The 20291-nt window shown below is 35.2% G+C and overlaps 1 protein-coding gene across 3 annotated transcripts in view; it reads right to left on the bottom strand.

Moving 5' to 3' along the window:
• ACYP2 (acylphosphatase 2) overlaps positions 1 to 20291 on the bottom strand; it is a 153099-nt gene that overhangs the window by 121369 nt on the left and 11439 nt on the right. For all 3 annotated transcript variants that reach the window (XM_014842993.3, XM_070512102.1, XM_070512101.1), the window contains exons 2-3: positions 19428 to 19444; positions 16711 to 16820 (exon numbers count right to left, since the gene is read on the bottom strand). In XM_014842993.3, coding sequence (XP_014698479.1) covers positions 16711 to 16820; positions 19428 to 19444 — 127 coding nt within the window. The remainder of the gene's footprint in view (positions 1 to 16710; positions 16821 to 19427; positions 19445 to 20291) is intronic.

Raw genomic sequence — 20291 nt, forward strand, 5'->3', positions numbered from 1 at the left:
GCTAATCTTCCTCAAAAAAAAAAAAAAAAAATCCTGAGTGGGAGATGATTTTTGGTGTCGAATTTTATAACTCAAACAATCAATCAAGTCTGAGGGCAAATGAAGGCAGGCAAGGATACAAACTGTCTCTCTCGTACCTTTCCTTGGGAAGCTTATGGAAAATTTTGTTTCAACAAAGCAAGGGAATAAATCAAGGAAATGAAAACATGTGATTGAGGAAAGAGGAACTGCTCCAGGAAAAGGAGCAAACAAAAGCACTGGAATGACAGCTGTGCAGCAAGCCTAGAGCCAGACTGGGAGGAAGACAAGCTTCCAGGGAGAGCGCAACTGACAGGTTATGGGATGCACTCGACATTTAGAGGTAGATCTGCTGTGGGGTTTTGAAAAAGATATTGTTAGGTCTATAGAGTTTCTGTTAGAGAAAAATAGTAGTATTAGATTAAACAATATGAAATTGCTGTTTTGTATGTCAAAATTTTGTCGAATATAGGCAGTTTCATATTGTTCAAGCTAGCTTACAGGTGAATAATATAATGCGAGAAATTCACTTTAAATACTCAAACAATAACAAAAACAAAAGAAAAGCTGGAGGAATATGTGAAACAAGAATGCCAGAAATTGTTACTGAAACTGGATAATAGACACATGGGGGTCATTGTCGCATTCTTTCTATTCATGTGTATGTTTGAAAATCCCACAATAAAAAAATGTAAAAAGAGACAATCATGACAACACCAAAATGTAGAAAATTTCAATAATCTTTCAGACACCAGGAAGAATTTCCCCTTAGCAACGCTCAGATGAAGTCCAGTTATAGAGCCACCAGAAACAGGAAAAAAAAAAAAAAGTCAGTGAAAGAGCCCACCTATACTAGACCTACACTCACAAAGGGGCAGAAACACGAGGATCTCCCACAGCCCCCATCCCATCCCTTCCTTTCTGCGTTGACTCCACTGATCCTAGGACTGCGTTGTGCAACAAAACAGTCCTCTTAGAAGCTGTTACGATTCTTTAGATCCAAAATCCAATAAAACAACCGTTTCTCACTGCCTATCAACTCCTCCCAGCTCATTTCTTTTCTTGTCCAAACTAGATTCCAGGATCCATCATTCTATTCACACCCTTGTGAATACCCTCTAGTCCCTGCTCTCTCACTTCTCAGTGTAGCTGGCAACAAGCAGCCCTGGATGAACCCTCCTTCAACTCTTCTCTGCATCTGTATCCAGAGAACTAAATATTACTGGAGAAAAGCACCTAAACCAACTGACTGGCTAAATGTTAAATTTATCATTGCAGATTGTAAACTGGCAATTTTACTCTTATTGTCATCTTATATGCAGCTAAATTACTTTAAAGAAGCAATGTGTAAAACTGACAGCTGACTTCATAACACAACAACAGGAGCCAGAACATTGCAATGGCATCCACAGGCTGCTGGAAGAACATAACTGCCATGTTAGAATTCTACACACAGCAAAGATATTTTTCAAGAATAAAGGTAAAATAAAAATACATAGAGATAAACAAAAACTGAAGTAAATCACCAGCAGGCCCAAATTAAAGAAGACACTAAAGAACATTCGTCTGGCAGAATAGAAATATTCCTATACAGAAGCCCAGAGAATTGGGAAGGGGGGGGAAGCAACAAAAATGGTAAATATATGGGAAAAAAAAACCCAAATTTGACTTAAAAAAATAATATGTCTTGTGAGGTTTAAAATAGATAAATAAAATACACAATAGCATCTAAATAAATAGGGAGATGAAGAGACATGAAGGGTGCTATAGATCATGCATTGTTAGAAAAGAGAGTAAAGCCATAAATTAATAAGAAACTTACAGTTATGATTGTATGTTGCATCTCTAGGGAAAACACTAGTAAAAGAAATAAAAGAAGACACAACTTCTAAACTAATAGAGGGGAAAGTGTAATAATAAAAAATAGTCAATCCAAATGAAGGCTAGAAAGGAGAATAAAAGTAACATGGAACTAATAAGTGGAAAGAACATAGCAAAATGTAAAATTCATTCCAAATATATCAGTAATTCCATTAAGCTCAAATGGACTAAATAATCTAATTTAAAAACAAAGCTTATATGGTTGCATAAAGAAACAAAACTCAACTATATGCTGTTTACAAGGGACACATATAAAACACGATGAGAAAGAAACATTGAAAATAAAAGATATTCTATGAAAACACATACAGAAATAAAACTTGTATGACCTATTAATATCAGACAAAGTAAGTTTAAGGCAAAAAGCATTATTAAAGATAGAGAGGGACACTTCATAATGATAAAAGGCTTAAGTCACCAGGAGACTACAATAGGTCTAAATTTGCATGCACCAGATAACATGGACTCAAAATATATAAAGTAAAAATTGACAAATCTGCCAGAAGAAAGAAGCAAGTCCACAATGATAATTGGACAAGCAGTCAAAATAAATCAATAAAGGTTTTGAACAATACGGTTCAGCAAATTTGATCTAATGGACATACAAAACACTATATCCAATGATTACAGGACATACATTCTTTGCAACACATAGACGACTTTTATAAAAATGATTGTATACTGGGCCACAAAAACAGTCTTGACAAACTTCAAAAGACTGAAATCATATATAGAATATTCTCTGACTATAGGGCAAAATCAATAACAAAAGAATACCTAGAGAATCTGGATATACTTAGAAACTAATAAATATATTGCTAAATAATTCATGGATCAAAGAGAAAATTACCCTAAAATTACCCTAATGGTATATAAAAACAGCTAAAACAGTGCATAGAGATAAAATTATAGACTTTTCAAATATATATTAGAAAAAAGAAAAGCATAAAAATCAATGTACTAAGCATCCCTCTCAAGAAGTTATAAAAAGAGCAGCAAACTAAATACAAAGAAAACAGAAGAAAATAATTGCAGCAAAATTGTAACAGCAAAATTAATGAAATAAGAAATAATCATATATAGAAAGAATCAACAAAGGCAGAAGTTAGTTCTTTGAGAAGACTAATAATACCAATCAAAGCTTAGAGAGAAAAAGAGTAAAAAACAGTACAGACAACTGATGGAATTAAAGGGGAAAAAATGCTATATATACTACAATATTAAAAAGATAATAATGTTTTATGCCAATAAATTGAAAATTTTTAAAAACATGAACGAATTTTTTAAAATACAACTTACAAAAATTGACAAAAGGAGAAGAAAATTTGAATAGTCCTAAAACTATAAAAAGGCATTGAATCTGTAATTAAAAACATTTTCACAAAGAAAACTCTCAGCCCAGAAGGACTAGCTGATGAATTCTACTATTTAAAGAATAACGCCAATAGTATATAAATTTGAGACCTGCATAACTTTGACATTATAAGAAAGGAAGATTACAGACCACTCTCTCACGTGAATATAAGTGCAAAAATATTAAACAAACCAGGAGCAACAATATCTAGCAATATATAAAAAGAAAAATCAACTATAACTAACGAGTTTATTGTAATGTTATCATTACAATATCGATCAATATAATTTGTCTCAATAACAGAATAAAGGAGGAAAATCATATCATCATCTCAATAGACATAGAAAAAGTATTTGATAGGATTCAGCACCAATTAATGATTTTAAAAATAGAAGGGAATTTTAATCTGATAAATAGTATCTACAAAAAAACTTATAATCAAGTATACTATTTAATAGTAAAATGTTGAAAGTTTGAGATCAGTAACAAGACATGGATGCCTATTATCACTGCTACTTTTATTCAGTATTGTACTTGAAGTCCTAACCAGTATAATGAGGCAAGAAAAAGAAATAAGAAGGTAAAGAATAAGAAAAAACTAAAACTTTCATTATTCTTGGATGATATATAGAATCATGTACACAGAAAATTCAAAAGAATCTATATGCAAATTATTAGAGTCAACAAATAAGTTTAGCAAAATCACTGGATATAAGGCAATTTACAAAACTGAATTGAATTGGATTTCTACATATTAGCAATAAACAGAAAAAAATGCTTAAAAAGCACTTATAACAGCATCAAAACTTCAAATACCTGGGGAAAAATATCCAAGACCTTTATGCAGAAAATTATAATATATTATTGAGAGAATTAGAGAAGAACAAAATACATGAGAGATTTATCACATTTGAGACATAAATTCTCCCTAAATTTATCTATACACTCAATGCAATTCCAGTCAAAATTCAACAGGTTGTTTTGTGAAACTTGACAACTTGATCTAAAACTTAAATGGTAATGCAAAGGTATAACCAACACAATCTTGATGAAGAGTAAGTTGGAACAACTTGTCTACCACATGCCAGCCCTTATGGAGGAGAAAGAAAGGAGTAGCAGCATAGAAAGTGAATTTAAAAGCATTAAATTAAAATGTATGAAGACAGACTACATAATAAAAAAAGGCACTGTTTATGAAGACGACACATCATAAACCTGTATGCATCAAACAACACAACAGCAAGAAATGTAAAGAAAAATTAAATTGCAAGGATAACTTGATAAAAATATACAGAAAGGCTTTAATGCACCTCTTTCACAAGTAAGTGGATTCAGTTGTCAAAAAATAGTGGAATTGAATAATATAATCAACACATTCAAACATGTATACATGAAATCTCATATGCCTCAGAAAGAGAATATACCTTCTTTTCAGCTCTCTTTTACAGTCAACATTGTTGGGTATCCCCCCAACAGCCATTCTCCCCTCTCTTCTTTCTTGATGCCAAATGCCATCTGCTAAGAGGAAATCTAAAAATGCCAGAACCCCCAAATATCACTTGAAGCCAGAGCACAGGCCTGAGACTGAGTTCTGCCCAGCAGAACCTGTAGAAAATCTGCTGGGGTCTTTTAAGAATTTCCTCTCTGAGAAGAAAGAGTCGTGTGATGAAAAAGCCTCGCCTTCTTCCTGCCTTTGAACCAATTCTGTGAGGCTATGCAGGACTTGCAGGTGAGCAGAAGGGAAAAAAGCCAAGATGGTTCCAGAGAAACTGACCCCAGAACCCTAACATAAGGAGCCACCGAACCAACCTGGAACCACCTGCCTCAATCTTTTTGGAAAGTGAGAAAAATCAGTCCTTTCATTAAGTCACTTTTAATCGGATATTCTGTTACTTACAGCCTACGGCATCCTAATTAATCTATCCAAATAAATCATGTCACCAGAAGGACCTAACAAATTTTTAAAAGTAGAGATCTTCTAGGCCCCATTCTCAGATCATAATCAAATAAAAATAGAAATAAATAATGAAAGGTGACCAAAAATATCATAAGCACTGGAAATTTAAAAAATACATACCCAGAATACCACTGGTTATTAGCTCAAAGAGGAAATAAAAAATGAAATTACAAACTATCCAGAAAAGCAATGAAAAGAACACTTTTACCAAACCTTTGGAACAAAGCAAAAGCTATATTCAGGGGAAATGTCTAATCATTAACTTAAAAAGACTTAAAACTAAAGGCAACTACATGTTGAACACTTAAAGAAAGAGCAACAAGAAAATAAAGAGGAATTAATAAAGATGAAAGCTGAAATTAATGAAACGAAAAAGCAAAAAATAGTAGAAATGATCGATAAATCCAAAAGCTGTTTTTTAAAATATATCAATAAAATAAATAAATTCCTTCTGAACCTGATTACGGAAGAAGGAGGAGAGAATAAAATTATACAAGATTAGGAATTTTCAAAGGAGATATAAACACAGATACAAAGAGAGTTTTTAAATTATAAAATCGACATCAACAAATTTGAAACCCTAGAACAATTGGATAATTTCCTAGCAAAATATAAATGAATCTGGGAACAAGTAGCAAACTCAAATACACCAATTACAATAGACCAGATGGCAAAGGTGGTTAAAGGCCAACCATTGAGAAGGGACCAGGACCAAGTGATTTCATAACTTGTTTCAGGCAAACCTAAGAACAGTAGTTCCAACATTATTTAAATTATTCCAGAATGAAGGAAAGGATGGAAAACTTCCTAATACATTTTATGAAGCCAGCAACACCTTAACATCAAAACCTGATATAGTACCAAAAAAAGGGAAACCATAATCTTACTTATGTATATAGATGCAAAAACTCTATATAAAATATTGGTAGCAATATTAAGCAATGATTCAAAACAATAATACACTATGACCAATCAGAGCTTAAATCAAGGAATGCAAGAGTGAAATTCAATGTGATGAGGTATATTTACCAAAAATCAACAGCAAACATCATTCTACTTGGTGAAACAATAAAACTATTTCAAATAAAACCAGAAACCAGACAGGGATGTCCACTATTGCTACTATCATTCAACATTGGTTTGATGCATCTAGCAAATGACATAAACACTGAAAAAATGATACACTATTTTTGCTGATTACATAATTGTATATTTAGAAACTCCAATGACTATTTACAAAAAAAAAAAAAAAAACCTAGTAGATCTAATGAGAATATTTGATAAGATAACTCTATGATATAAAATAAATATATAAAAGTTATTAGGTTTTCCCTATTCTAGCATTAGTACCCAGAAACGGAAATAAGAAAAATATTCCATACACAACAGTGAAAAAGGCAATAAAATATTGTTATGGACTGAATATGCCCCAGTCAAAATTCACATGTTGATGTCTAACCCCCAATGTCTTGGTATTTAGCGTTGGGGCCTCTGGGAGGTAATTAGGTCATGAAGGTGAAACTCTCATGAATGGGATTAGTGTCCTTATAAGCTGAGGCCAGAATTCTAGCTAGCTCTTTCCACCACGTGAGGATACAGTGAGAAGTCAGTAGTCTGCAACCCAGAAGAGGGCTGTCACCAGAACCCGGCCTTGCCGGCACTCTGATCTGGGACTTCCAGCCTCTTGCACTTTAAGAAATAAATTTCTGCTGTTTATAAGCCACCAGTCTGTGGTACTTTGTTAGAGCAGCTCAAACTGATGAAGACAAATACTTAGGAATAAACTTAGCAAGAAAAGCATATAACCTATATGATGATAATCATAAAATCATATTGAAGGATAAATTTTAAAATCTGAGCAAATGAAAAGATATCCCTATTCTTAGATGACAAGACTTAACATCAATTCTCTTGAAAATATAAAAATGTACCATTAAAAAGCAAGTAAAACAATGGGTTCCTAGAAGAGAAAAAGGACATTAGGCAAAAACTGAGAAAACCTGAATAAAATATAGACTTTAATGTATTAATATTGATTCATTAATTATAACGTATGTACTATCTTCAGAACTTTTCTGTAAATCTAAAACTGTTCTAAAAAATAAAGTTTATTTTAGATGGCATATCTGTAAGATAATCAGAGAAATTTTTTTTAGAAAACAAATATAATTCCAATTAAATGGATAAAAGTATCTCAAAGTTTAGAGAGAAAATAAAAGCCCAAGAAAGCAAATGAATGAATGAAGAAGAATGGTGAAAGGAAATATACTATAAAGCCACTGTAATTAAATCAATATGGAGTATTGTATAGGAATCCAGAAATAAAATCCAGTTTATATGAGATTTTAGTACATGACAAAAAATGTATTTCAATTCAAGGGAAAAGAGTGATTATTTAATAAATGGTTACGGCACAACTGGCTATCCATCTGGTAGAAAATAGTCCCCAATCTCATATTATAAATAAAAAACAAATTCCAGATGGAGTAAATGCTTAATTTACTTAATTTAATGTAATAAATAAAGCATCAAACATTAGAAGGAAACCAAGGAAACAACACAATCTGTTTCTTAACCAGAAAGAAAAGATAACCATAGTTGAGTTTATAAAAATTAAAAACAATTTTTGTTTAAAAAGCTATCATAAACAAAACTAACAAGCAAATGAGAGATTTGGGAAAATACTTGCAAAAGAGATAACAGATAATGAGTTAGTAATCATCACCAATATACAAAGAGCTCTTAAAAACTGGCTAGAGACAGGAATTCAATGCAAAATGGGTAAAGGATGTGAAAAGGGAGTTCACAAGAAAACACTACATGGTCCTGAGCATGAAAAAGCTCAAAGTAACTAGTAATTAGAGAAATGCAAATTATAGTAAAAAATAATGTCACTCTACACCCAATCAGATAAAAGAAAAATTAGAGAGCAATAAAACAAATTGCACACAGGATGAAGAGAAAAAAATGTAAATAGTTAACAGCTGTTTTGAAAAGTGGTCTGACAAATATTTTTAAATTAAAAATACACAGACGGGGCTGGCCCCGTGGCCGAGTGGTTAAGTTCGCGCGCTCCGCTGCAAGCAGCCAGTGTTTCGTTGGTTCGAATCCTGGGCGCGGACATGGCACTGCTCATCAAACCACGCTGAGGCAGCGTCCCACATGCCACAACTAGAAGGACCCACAACGAAGAATATACAACTATGTACCGGGGGGCTTTGGGGAGAAAAAGGAAAAAATAAAATCTTTAAAAAAAAAAAAAAAAAATACACAGACACTCCAACCAACAAATCACACTCTTGGGACTCTCCCCCATAAAAATAAAATCCCCATGAAATGTTTATTATAGCATTGCTCTCATTGAAAAAGTAAATGAGAAACAAAATGAGTTCCCACCAATAAGGTAATAAATAATGGGACATTTATACTGTAGAATATGAAGCAGCTATTCAAAAGAATGGATTAGAGCTATAACATCTGACTTGGAGGGATTTTGAATTGAATGGCAACAGTGAGATGCAGAGAAGTGCATACACCATGATCCCATATTTGAAAAGCAAACACTGATCACCACCCAAAAATACATGTGGACCCCAGTGTGTGTATATGAGAAGTTGAACATGGAGACAAACACAGAAGGAAACACACAGGTTGCTGACATAGATTACTGGTGGTGTGCAGGGGAGGAGAGGTATGCAGTAGCTGGAAAGAAAAAATGGGCAGAACATATAATATGATTACAGTGATGTTGAGGAAATTAATCAAAAACCTGCTACAAAATGGATTACAATACAGCATGATTGGCATGAGCATCCATCCTCCACATAGTCCCCATTCTCAAACTACCTCATAGACATTCAGCATTCTCTCATCCATTGAACTATTAGTTGTGTACCGCATAAGACTCACAACCTTGTCTTTTGTGCATTCTGTGACAATCCTACTGAAAAATACTGTTTTCCAATAACTGTTACCCCACATTTTATGAAATTACATTTTTAGACCTTACTTTTCAAGTGAGATGTGGTTTTACACACAAATAAAAGTATGTACCTATACATAAAGAAATTAGAAAAAATAAGAAGTTGGTAGTTATATATTTACGGATGTTGAATGTCCATGAAATGAAAAAGCTAGTTACAGAAAAATATGCATAAAGTATACTATTTCAGTAAAAACAAGCAAAATTCTAATTATTAATGTATGCTTGAATATTTTTAAGTGAAAGACAAAGCTCTGGAAAGTAGTCATGAGGCCACTGGCACAGGTTACGTAAAGGGGAGGGAAGCTGAGGGGAAGGTGCAGATTACTAGCCTTGTTCTTATGCCTCCCTGCATTTTGTTCCTTCACTTAGTACAATAAGCAAAAAAGTATTGCCTTTTAAATCTGAAAACATTAAGTAATGAAAACAAAGATAAACTACAAACCATAAAATAAAATAAATTGGGTATAATTAATACTACCTACCTCATAGGATCTGTTATGAAGATTAAATGAAATAATCTGTGTAAAGTGTTTAGCACACTGCCTAACATGTTGCAAATGCTCAATAAATGTTAGTGATATTTTATTAAAAAAAAAAAGATGGTAGAGCGACATCAGCATCATGGCCGAGTGAGATCTCTGGTGATCTCTTCCATCCACCATACAATGAAAAAGACATTGATACTCCAACAGAGGACATCCACACAACACAAAAGACATCTGAGAGACCCATGCAGCCATATGTCGGACAGTGGAGAAGCTGGAGCCCCCCTCGGAGGAAATGGAATGAGGTTAATAGAAAACTTCACTCCCTCCCCAAAAGACTGCCATCCAGGACTGCGCATGGCTTCAGCGAGGGAAGGAAGGGAGGAGGGGATGTTCATTCGCAGGACCATCAAAGATCCCAGAGGTCCTTCCCAGCCTAGTGGAAAGCCCATACTGAGGTGAAAGCTAATGCAGGGGTGACCTCATCAAGCCAAACCCCAGGAGAGCAGATAGCAACAGCAGAGTGATAAAACCCCTGAGAGCACACAGAAAAAGAGCCCCTCCCTCCCACCTGCCCAGAACCAGCTCCAGTGCCTAAGATCCCAGCTGATTGCAGATGGCTCAGAATACGTGGCTCTTGACCCCCATCCAGTGGCAATAGGTGGTAACTGCAACCAAATAATACCAGGATGCAAAAGAACCAAGGCAGACCATCTAGCAGTATCAAAAATTGTGTTGGGGCTGGCCCCGTGGCCGAGTGGTTAAGCTCGCACACTCCGCTGCAGGTGGCCCAGTGTTTCGTTGGTTTGAATCCTGGGCGCGGACATGGCACTGCTCATCAAACCACGCTGAGGCAGCGTCCCACATGCCACAACTAGAAGGACCCACAATGAAGAATATACAACTATGTACCGGGGGGCTTTGGGGAGAAAGAGGAAAAAATAAATTCTTAAAAAAAAAAAAATTAAAAAAAAAATTGTGTTAAATCCTCAGACCAGAGAGAAAATGACAAGTATCCAGAAATCAGTCCTGAAGACACAGAAATATATAATCGAAATGACAGAGAATTCAAAATAGCTATTATCAAAAAACTCAATGAGTTAAAAGAGAATGTAGAGAAACAATTCAACAAGTTCAGAAGCTACTTCACAAAAGAGATTGAAACTATAAAGAAGAGTCAATCAGAAATAATGGAGATGAAAGACACAATCAATGGGACAAAACACAATATGGATTCCCTGAATGCTCGATCGGACACCATAGAGGAGCAAACCAGCATAATGGAGGATAGACATATTGAAAAATTCCAGATAGAGGAGGAGAGAAAACTAAGACTAAAAACAAATGAAGAAAGTCTCCAAGAAATATCTGACTCAATTAGGAAATGCAACATAACAATTACAGGTATTCAAGAGGGAGGAGAGAAGGAGAATGGAGCAGAAAGCTTGTTCAAAGAAATAATGGCAGAGAACGTCCTAAACCTGGGGAAGGAGATGGAAATCCATGTGGAAAGGCTATCAGATCTCCTAAATGTGTCAATGTAAAAAGACATACAGCAAGGCATATAGTAGTGAAACTGGCAAAAGTAAATGAGAAATGAAAAATACTAAGGGCAGCAAGGCAGAAGAAAATAACCTACAAAGGAACTACTATCAGGTTTTCAGTGGATTTCTCTGCAGAAACCTTACAGGCTAGGAGAGAACTGAAATGACATATTTAAATCTTTGAAGGACAAAAACTTCCAGCGAAAATACTCTATCCAGTGAAAATATCCTTCAGATATGATGGAGAAATAAAAACTTTCCCAGACAAACAAAAGCTAAGGGAGTTCATAGCCACAAGACCCCCACACACACACTTACAAGAAATTCTCAAGAAGACCCTCCTACCTGAAAAATAAAAGGGGGGGAGAAAGGGGTTACAAACCATGGAATAAGGAGATAAATAGGTAGACAAAAGCAGAAAATTGTAGCTATACATCAGAACAGATTAGCAAATACTCAAGTATAACATTAAAGATACAGGGAAGGAAAACACCAAAAAGAAAGGTAATCTTGTCATTTTAACCACAAACTCACAACACAAGATGGAATAAGACTTGAGAAAAACAACTTAGGAGAGGAAGAGGAAAGGGACTGAATCGGTTTAGTCTAAGGAAGTAAGAGGCCATCAGAAAATGGACTACCTTATCTACAAGATTTTGAATACAAACCTCATGGTAACCACTAAACAAAAAAGCAGAACAGAGACACAAATAATACATAAGGAGAAAACAAAGAAACACAACATAAAAAACTACACAACTCAATTGGTAGACCGAAACACATGGGATGAGAAACAAAGGCAATGCAGGAGAACTGGAAAATGAGTGATAAAATGGCTGCATTAAGCCCTCATATATCAATAATCACCCTAAATGTAAATGGATTGAATTCTCCAATAAAAAAACATAGAGTGGCGAGATGGATTAAAGAACAAGACCCAACAATATGCTGCCTCCAGGAAACACACCTCAGCTCCAATGACAAACACAGGCTCAGAGTGAAGGGATGGAAGACGATACTCCAAGCTAATGGCAAACAAAAGAAAGCAGATGTCGCAATACTTATCTCAGACAAAGTAGACTTTAAGACAAGACAGGTAAAGAGAGACAAAGAGGGGCAGTATATAATGATCAAAGGGACACTCCACCAAGATGACATAACACATAAATATCTATGCACCCAACACAGGAGCACCAAAATACTAGCAACTATTAACAAACCTAAAAGGAGATATTAATAACAACACAATAATAGTAGGGGACCTCAACACTCCACTCATATCAATGGATAGATCCTCTAGAAAGAAAATCAACAAGGAAACAGTGGAATTAAGGAAAAACTAGATCAGTTGGACTTAATAGACATATATAGAACACTCCATCCAAAAACAGCAGAATGCACATTCTTCTCAAGTGTGCATGGAACGTTCTCAAAGATACACCATATGCTGGGAAACAAGGCAAGCCTCAACAAATTTAAGAAGATTGAAATAATAACAAGCATCTTTTCCAATCACAATGCTATGAAGCTAAAAGTTAATTAAAAGAAAAAAGCTGAGAAAGGGACAAAGATGTGGAGACTAAGCAACAGGTTATTGAACAACCAATGGATCATTGAAGAAATTAAAGGAAAAATAAAAAAAATCTAGAGACAAATGAAAATGAAAACATACCATATCAACTCATACAAGATGCAGCAAAAGCAGTACTAAGAGGGAAACTCATCGCAATACAGGCTCACCTTAGCAAACAAGAAAAATGCCAAATAAGCTAACCTAACTGAATTTGAAAAAGAAGAATAAACAAAGCCCAAAGTCAGCAGAAGGAGAGAAATAATAAAAATCAGTGCAGAAATAAATGCAACTGAAACAAAAAATGCAGCAGAAAGGATCAATGAAACAAAGAGCTGTTCTTTGGGAAGATAAGTAAAATTGACAAACCCCTAGTCAGACCTACAAAGAAAAAGAGAGAGAAAGCTCAGATAAATAAAATTAGAAATGAAAGAAAAAAAATAACAATGGATACCACAGAAATACAAAAGATTATAAGAGAATACTACAAAAAGCTGTATGCCAACAAAATGGATAGTGTAGAAGAAATGGATAAATTCTTAGACTCTCACAACCTCCTAAAGCTGAATCAAGAAGAAATAGATAATCTGAGTAGGCCAATCCAAGTAAGAAGATTGAAACAGTAATCAAAAACATCCCAAAAAATAAAAGCCCAGGACCAGACGCCTTCCCCGGAAAATTCCACCAAACTTTCAAAGAGGATTTAATACCTATCCTTTTCAAGCTATTCCAAAAAATTAGGGAAGATGGAAGGCTTCCTAACAAATTCTACGAGACCAACATCACTCTGATACCAAAGCCTGACAAGGACAACACAAAAAAGGAAAACTACAGGCCAGTATCGCTGATGAACATAGATGCAAAAATCCTCAACAATATATTGGCAACCTGAATACAGCAATACATCAAAAAGATCATACATTATGATCAAATGGGATTTATACCAGGGACACAGGGATGGTTCAACATCCACAAATCAATCAATGTGATACTGCACATTAACAAAATGAAGAATAAAAACTGCATGATCATCTCAATAGATGCAGAAAAAGCATTTGACAGGACCCAACATCCATTTATGATAAAAACTCTTAATAAAATGGGGATAGAAGGTAATTACCTCAACATAATAAAGGTCATATATGACAAACCCATAGCCAACATCATACTCAATGGGGAAAAAACTGAATGCCATCCCTCTGAGAACAGGAACAAGACAAGCATGCCCACTATCACCACTCTTATTCAACATAGTACTGGAGGTTGTTTTTTTTAACTTTTTATTAAGATTATGATAGTTTACAATCTTGCGAAATTTCAGTTGTACATTATTGTTAGTCATGTTGTAGGTGAGTACTGGAGGTTTTGGCTGGAGCAATTAGGCAAGAGAAAGGAATAAAAGGAATCCAAATAGGGAGTGAAGAAGTGAAACTCTTGCCATTTGCAGACAACATGATCTTATATATAGAAAACCCTGAAGAGTCCATCAGAAAACTATTAGAAATAATCAACAACTACACTAGAGTTGCAGGGTACAAAATCAACTAACAAAAATCACATGCATTTCTATACTCTAATAACGAACTTACAGAAAGAGAACTAAAGAATACAATTCCATTTACAATCCCAACAAAAAGAATAAAATATCTACGAATAAATTTGACCAAGGAGGTGAAGGACTTATACAATGAAAACTATAAGACATTATTGAAGGAAATAGATGATGACATAAAGAGATGGAAAGAGATTCCATGCACATGGATTAGAAGAATAAACATAGTTAAAATGTCCATACTACTGAAAGCTATCTCCAGATTCAATGCAATCCCAATCAGAATCCCATTGACATTCTTCACGGAAATAGAACAAAGAATCCTAAAATTCATATGGGGCAACCAAAGACCCTGAATTGCTAAAGCAATCCTGAGAAAAAAGAACAAAGTGGGAGGCATCACAATCCCTGACTTCAAAATGTACTACAAAGCCATTATCAAAACAGCATGGTACTGGTACAAAAACGGGCACGCTGATCAATGGAGCAGAACTGAAAGCCGAGAAATAAAACCGCACATCTACGGACAGCTTATCTTTGACAAAGGTGCCAAGAACATAGAATGAAGAAAAAATAGTCTCTTCAATAAATGGTGTTGGGAAAAACGGACCGCAAAAAGAATGAAAGCAGATCATTGTCTCACACCACCACAAAAATAAACTCAAAATGGATCAAAGACTTGAAGATAAGTCCTGAAATCATAAAACTCCTGGAAGATAATATAGGTGTACAGTCTTTGACATCGAACTTAAAAGGATCTTTTCAAATACCACGTCTTCTCAGACAAGGGAAACAAATGAAAAATAAACAAGTGGGACTTCATCAGACTAAAGAGCTTCTGCAAGGCAAAAGAAGCTAGGATCAAAACAAAAAGACAACCCACAAATTGGGAGAAAATATTTGCAAATCATATATCCAACAAGGGGTTAATCTCTGTAGTATATAAGGAACTCACACAACTGAACAACCAAAAAACAAACAGTCCAATCAAAAAATGGGCAGAGGATATGAACAGACATTTTTCCAAAGAAGATATACAGATGGCCAATAAACACATGAAAAGATGTTCAACATCGCTAATCATCAGGTAAATGCAAACCAAAACTACACTAAGATACCACTTTACACCTCTTAAAATGGCTATAATCACTAAGACTAAAACTAACAAATGTTGGAGAAGGTGCGGAGAAAAGGGAACCCTCATACCCTGCTGGTGGGAATGCAAACTGGTGCAGCCACCTTGGAAAACAGTAGAGAGATTCCTCAAAAAACTAAAAATAGAAATACCATATGACCCAGCTATCCCACTACTGGGTATCGACCCAAACAATTTGAAATCAACAATCCAAAGTAACATATGCACCCCTATGTTCATCACAGCACTATTCACAATAGCTAAGACATGGAAACAATCCAAGTGCCCACTGACTGATGATTGGATAAAGAAGATGTGGTGTACATATATACAATGGAATACTACTCTGGCATAAAAAAAGAAAAAATCATCCCATTTGCAACAACACGTATGGACCTGGAGGGTATTATGCTAAGCAAAATAAGCCAGAGTGAAAAAGACAAACACCATATGATTTCACTCATATGTGGAATATAAACAAACACATGGACAAAGAAAACAGTTCAGTGGTTACCATAGGGACGGGGGTGGGGGGTGAAGGGGAGCACTTACGTGGTGAGAGACAAGAAATAATGTACAACTGAAATTTCACAATGATGTAAACTATTATGAACTCAATAATAATAATAAAAAAAGAGAGAACAGTGGAAATTGTGAAGCTGAAAAGCCTTTGGAAATCACACTGTGCACACAGGGCACTTTTGTCTATATTACTGAATCTGCTCTCCTTTGGACTGCAAGGACTCAGATTATGGTAACCATACACCTCATTAAACACACTTTCATTGACAGTAAAAATAAAATTACAAATAGATAAATAAGATACTTAAACAATGAAAAGGAGATGGCAATCTTTTTGCCTTGAAGACTACTTTAAGAACTTTAAGAACCATCCTAAGGCACTGTGCTTCTTCACAACCACTTCAGATGAGAAACACTTGGGCCCTGGATGTTGCCCCCATATTAGTGGAGACTTCACAGAGCACATTTCACGTAGACTGGAGAGAGATGCTGTTGCTCTCTTTAGGGGCCTGCCCAAGTGGGAAATCCATTCTTAAATGTAGAAATCCTACTCTCAACTCTATTTCTTTGCTGGTCTGCCTAAAGCCTGTTAGTTTAGTTGTAATCTACAAACTAAATTTGGCTCATCAATACGATTCTTATTGTCCAGTGAAACATTAAGGTAATTTCATAAATTGCATGAGTGTGCTCTTAGTCTTATTACTTACATGGAATTGACTTTCTCTTCAGGGCCTTGCACTTGGCCTGTCACAGTGCCTTTGCTGGTATTCTTCACCCAGCCAACCACTCCTATTTTCCTAGCCTCATCTTCTGCGTACTGGTTTCAGGGGAAAACAAGAGAGACGAAGTCCAGCATCAAAAGTCTGAATTCACAACATACTTTATCCTAACACTCAAAAAATGCAAAGCTGACAGTAACTTTTTTTTCCAAAATATAGTCTACACCAAAAATTGTGCAGCTGACCTATGGTTAATACCTTTATTTACAAGAACCTTCACTTCAATGCTATTTTTTGTTAAATTCCACTTTCAGTAAAGACAGCACATTATGACACAATAAACTGATAGTGGGAATTACTTCAGAAACAGTTTCTATGATGTGTTTTGGGATCCATAAGATTCAGCTGCATTGCTCCCCTGTCTGCTAACACTAAATTACATTGTTAATCTGCATTCCAAATGATGGTCACTCCAAGAATCGCAATCACTGAGGAAAGATAACCAGTTATGGTCAATATAAAGTATTCGATTAAAAGATTCTGATGTTTTCTGTTGGCTCTGGACTTGCCGCATGTTATATAATTGTCTTTGGGTAAATTTATGTCTCCTATTATTCTTAATTTTTTTTAATTCCTTTTCCTGGTTCCAAATTCAGTTATGCTACTGACAAACGAAAAACTAGCAACATTTTAATTTTGAATTATTTCAACTATATCATACTAAAGTTCTTGTGGATTCAATCTACTAGAACTTTTTAAAAACATGCTCTTCCCTGTTTGGAGTCCAGGGTGACCAAGATCTCTACCCTGCACATGCTCAACAAAAATGAAGCAACACAAACCGAGTTGGTTACAGCTAGGAGTGATGTAGAAGCTGGTTCTGAAAATAAGTCAAGCTCTCACAGGTAATAATGAAAAGGAAGATAATTTGAACTGTAGGGGATGGAACTACCTCAAAATGCGGAGACTTTACTGGTGGGAATATGTTAAAACTCTCAGAGGTTAAGAACAGAGACCTAGTGACTGCCAACTCAGATAACAGGTGAAAATAAATGCCACATTTAACTTTTAGGAAAGGTATATATACCAAAAACTAAAAGTTTAGGGGCTGGCCTGGTGGCATAGTGGTTAAGTTCAGGTACTCCACTTCAGCAGCCTGGGGTTTGCAGGTTCGGATCTGGGCGCAGACCTGGCACTACTGGTCAAGCCACGCTGTGGCGGCACCCCACATCAAATGGAGGAAGACTGGCACAGATGTTAGCCCAGGGCTAAGTTTCCTCACAAAAAAAATTTTTTTAAATAAAAATTTAAAAGGCAACAAGGAGTTTAAACTTCTAAAAATCTGGGAATCGCTTCCCTATGCAACATGAGCATTTTTCATCTTGCAATTTCTGTATTCCCTTGCCTGGAAGGATTGTTTCATTCATAACAAGTGGAAGATCTCATACTTTATATTCAATATGCCTAATTAAATGTTTAATTCAATCATCCTAAGAGAAGTACTTTTGAAATTCATAGAAAACATTAACTAAAAACTGGGAGGCTGTAAAGTTTTTAATAGGCTACCTTTTTTTCACCATACAAAGTTATTACTATATTATTGACTATATTCCCTCTGCTGTACATTACATACCTGTGACTTTATTTTATAACTGGAAGTCTGTACCTCTTAATCCCTTTCACCTATTCCGCCCACCCTCAACCCCTCCCCTCTGGTAACCAACAGTTTGTTTCCTGTACCTATGAGTCTGTTTCTGTTTTGTTTTGTTTGTTCATTTGTTTTGTTTTTTAGATTCCACATATAAGTGAAATTACATGGTATTTGTCTTTCTCTGTCTGATTTATTTCACTTAGCATATTACCTTCTAGGTCCATCCATGTTGTCACAAATGGCAAGATTTCATTCTTTTTTATGGCTGAGTAATATTCCAGAGTGTGTGTGTGCATATACATATATATATATATGTATGTGGTATATGTATATATATACCACTTCTTCTTTACCCATTCATCTATTGCCGAATACTTAGATTGCTTCCATATCTTGGCTATTATAAATAATGCAATGAACATGGGGTGCATTTATCTCTTTGAACTAGCACTTTCATTTTCTTCAGATACTCAGAATTGGAATTGCTGGATCGTATGGTAGTCCTATTTTTAATTTTTTGAGGAGGTTCCATACTGTTTTCCATAGTAGCTGCACCAATTTACATTCCCATCAATAGTGTATGAGGGTTCCCTTTTCTCCACGTCCTCTCCAACACTTGTTATTTTCAGTCTTTTTGATGATAGCTATGCTGACAGGTGTGAGGTGGCACTCATTGTGGTTTTGATTTGCATTTCCCTGATGATTAGTGATGTTGAGCATCTTTTCATGTGTCTGTTGGTTGTCTGTGTGTCTTCTTTGGGAAAAGGTCTATTCAAGTCCTCTGCCCATTTTTTAATAAGGTTGTTTTTTTTTTGATATTAAGTTGCATGAGTTCTTTATATATTTTGAATATTAACTACTTTCTAAAGATGGCTTTAATAAAAATCTTAATCAGTAATTTTGAAGAAATGCAAATATTTCTTCTTCATTTGCTGTCAAGGACAGAATATGCAATACACTAGCACTAAGTAGAAAACTGCTCACTCTCTGTGATTAGAAATAACAGTGAAAAAAATGACAAAAATAAATAAATAAACAGATTGTATTGACTTACCATTCTGAAGCAGACACCTGTATAAAAGAAAGACAAAAAGAAATGTCAGCTTGTCTACCTTTAAAAAAATTGTATATGTCCTAACTTAACTTTCATATATTTTATTACTTAGCAAGCAAGCAAAATGAACAAACTTTTAACATCTGAATGTATTCAAAAGTGTTTTTAAGAGAAAGGGAAGATTATTTTTGGAGAAAAATAGTAATATTCTAAAACTAAAGTATAATGAAACTCTGAACTGTGCATTCATTCTATTTTAAAATGCTAAATAAAACAAAATACTTATTACAAGGACAGTTGAGTATATTTGGCATAAAATTTACCTATTCTCAGCTTTTAGAATTTCTTCTTTGTATTTGTTAGTGCCATGGAGTTGATTCTAACCCCTAGCACCCCGTGTACAGCAGAGTGGAACCCTGCCTGGTCTTTTTGCATCATCCTCTCGCCTTCCACTGCTATATTAGACAATGCTCCACTGCTATTTATAGGGTTTTCATAGCCAATTTTTTCCGAAGTGGGTAACCAAGTCCTTTTTCCTAGGCTGTCGAGGCTGGAAGTTCCACTGAAACTTGTCCACTTTGTGTGACCCAGCTGGTATGTGAAATACTGGTGGCATAGCTTTCAGCATCACAGCAACATGCAGCCACTAGAGTATGACAACTGCCAGATGGGTGGTATGCTTCCCTGACCAGAAAATGAAGCCGGGCCACCACGGCAAGAGTGCCAAATCTTACCCCTACACCATTACTTCTTTAAATACAAGGACTAAGTTCAAGTTTAAACGTAATAAAACATTTCCACTTTTATTTTAACTCCACATTCTGGAAAAGCCAAAACTACAGGAACAGGAAACTGATCAGTGGT

The sequence above is a fragment of the Equus asinus genome, chromosome 6, assembly GCF_041296235.1.
Source record: "Equus asinus isolate D_3611 breed Donkey chromosome 6, EquAss-T2T_v2, whole genome shotgun sequence".
Classification (NCBI taxonomy): domain Eukaryota; kingdom Metazoa; phylum Chordata; class Mammalia; order Perissodactyla; family Equidae; genus Equus; species Equus asinus.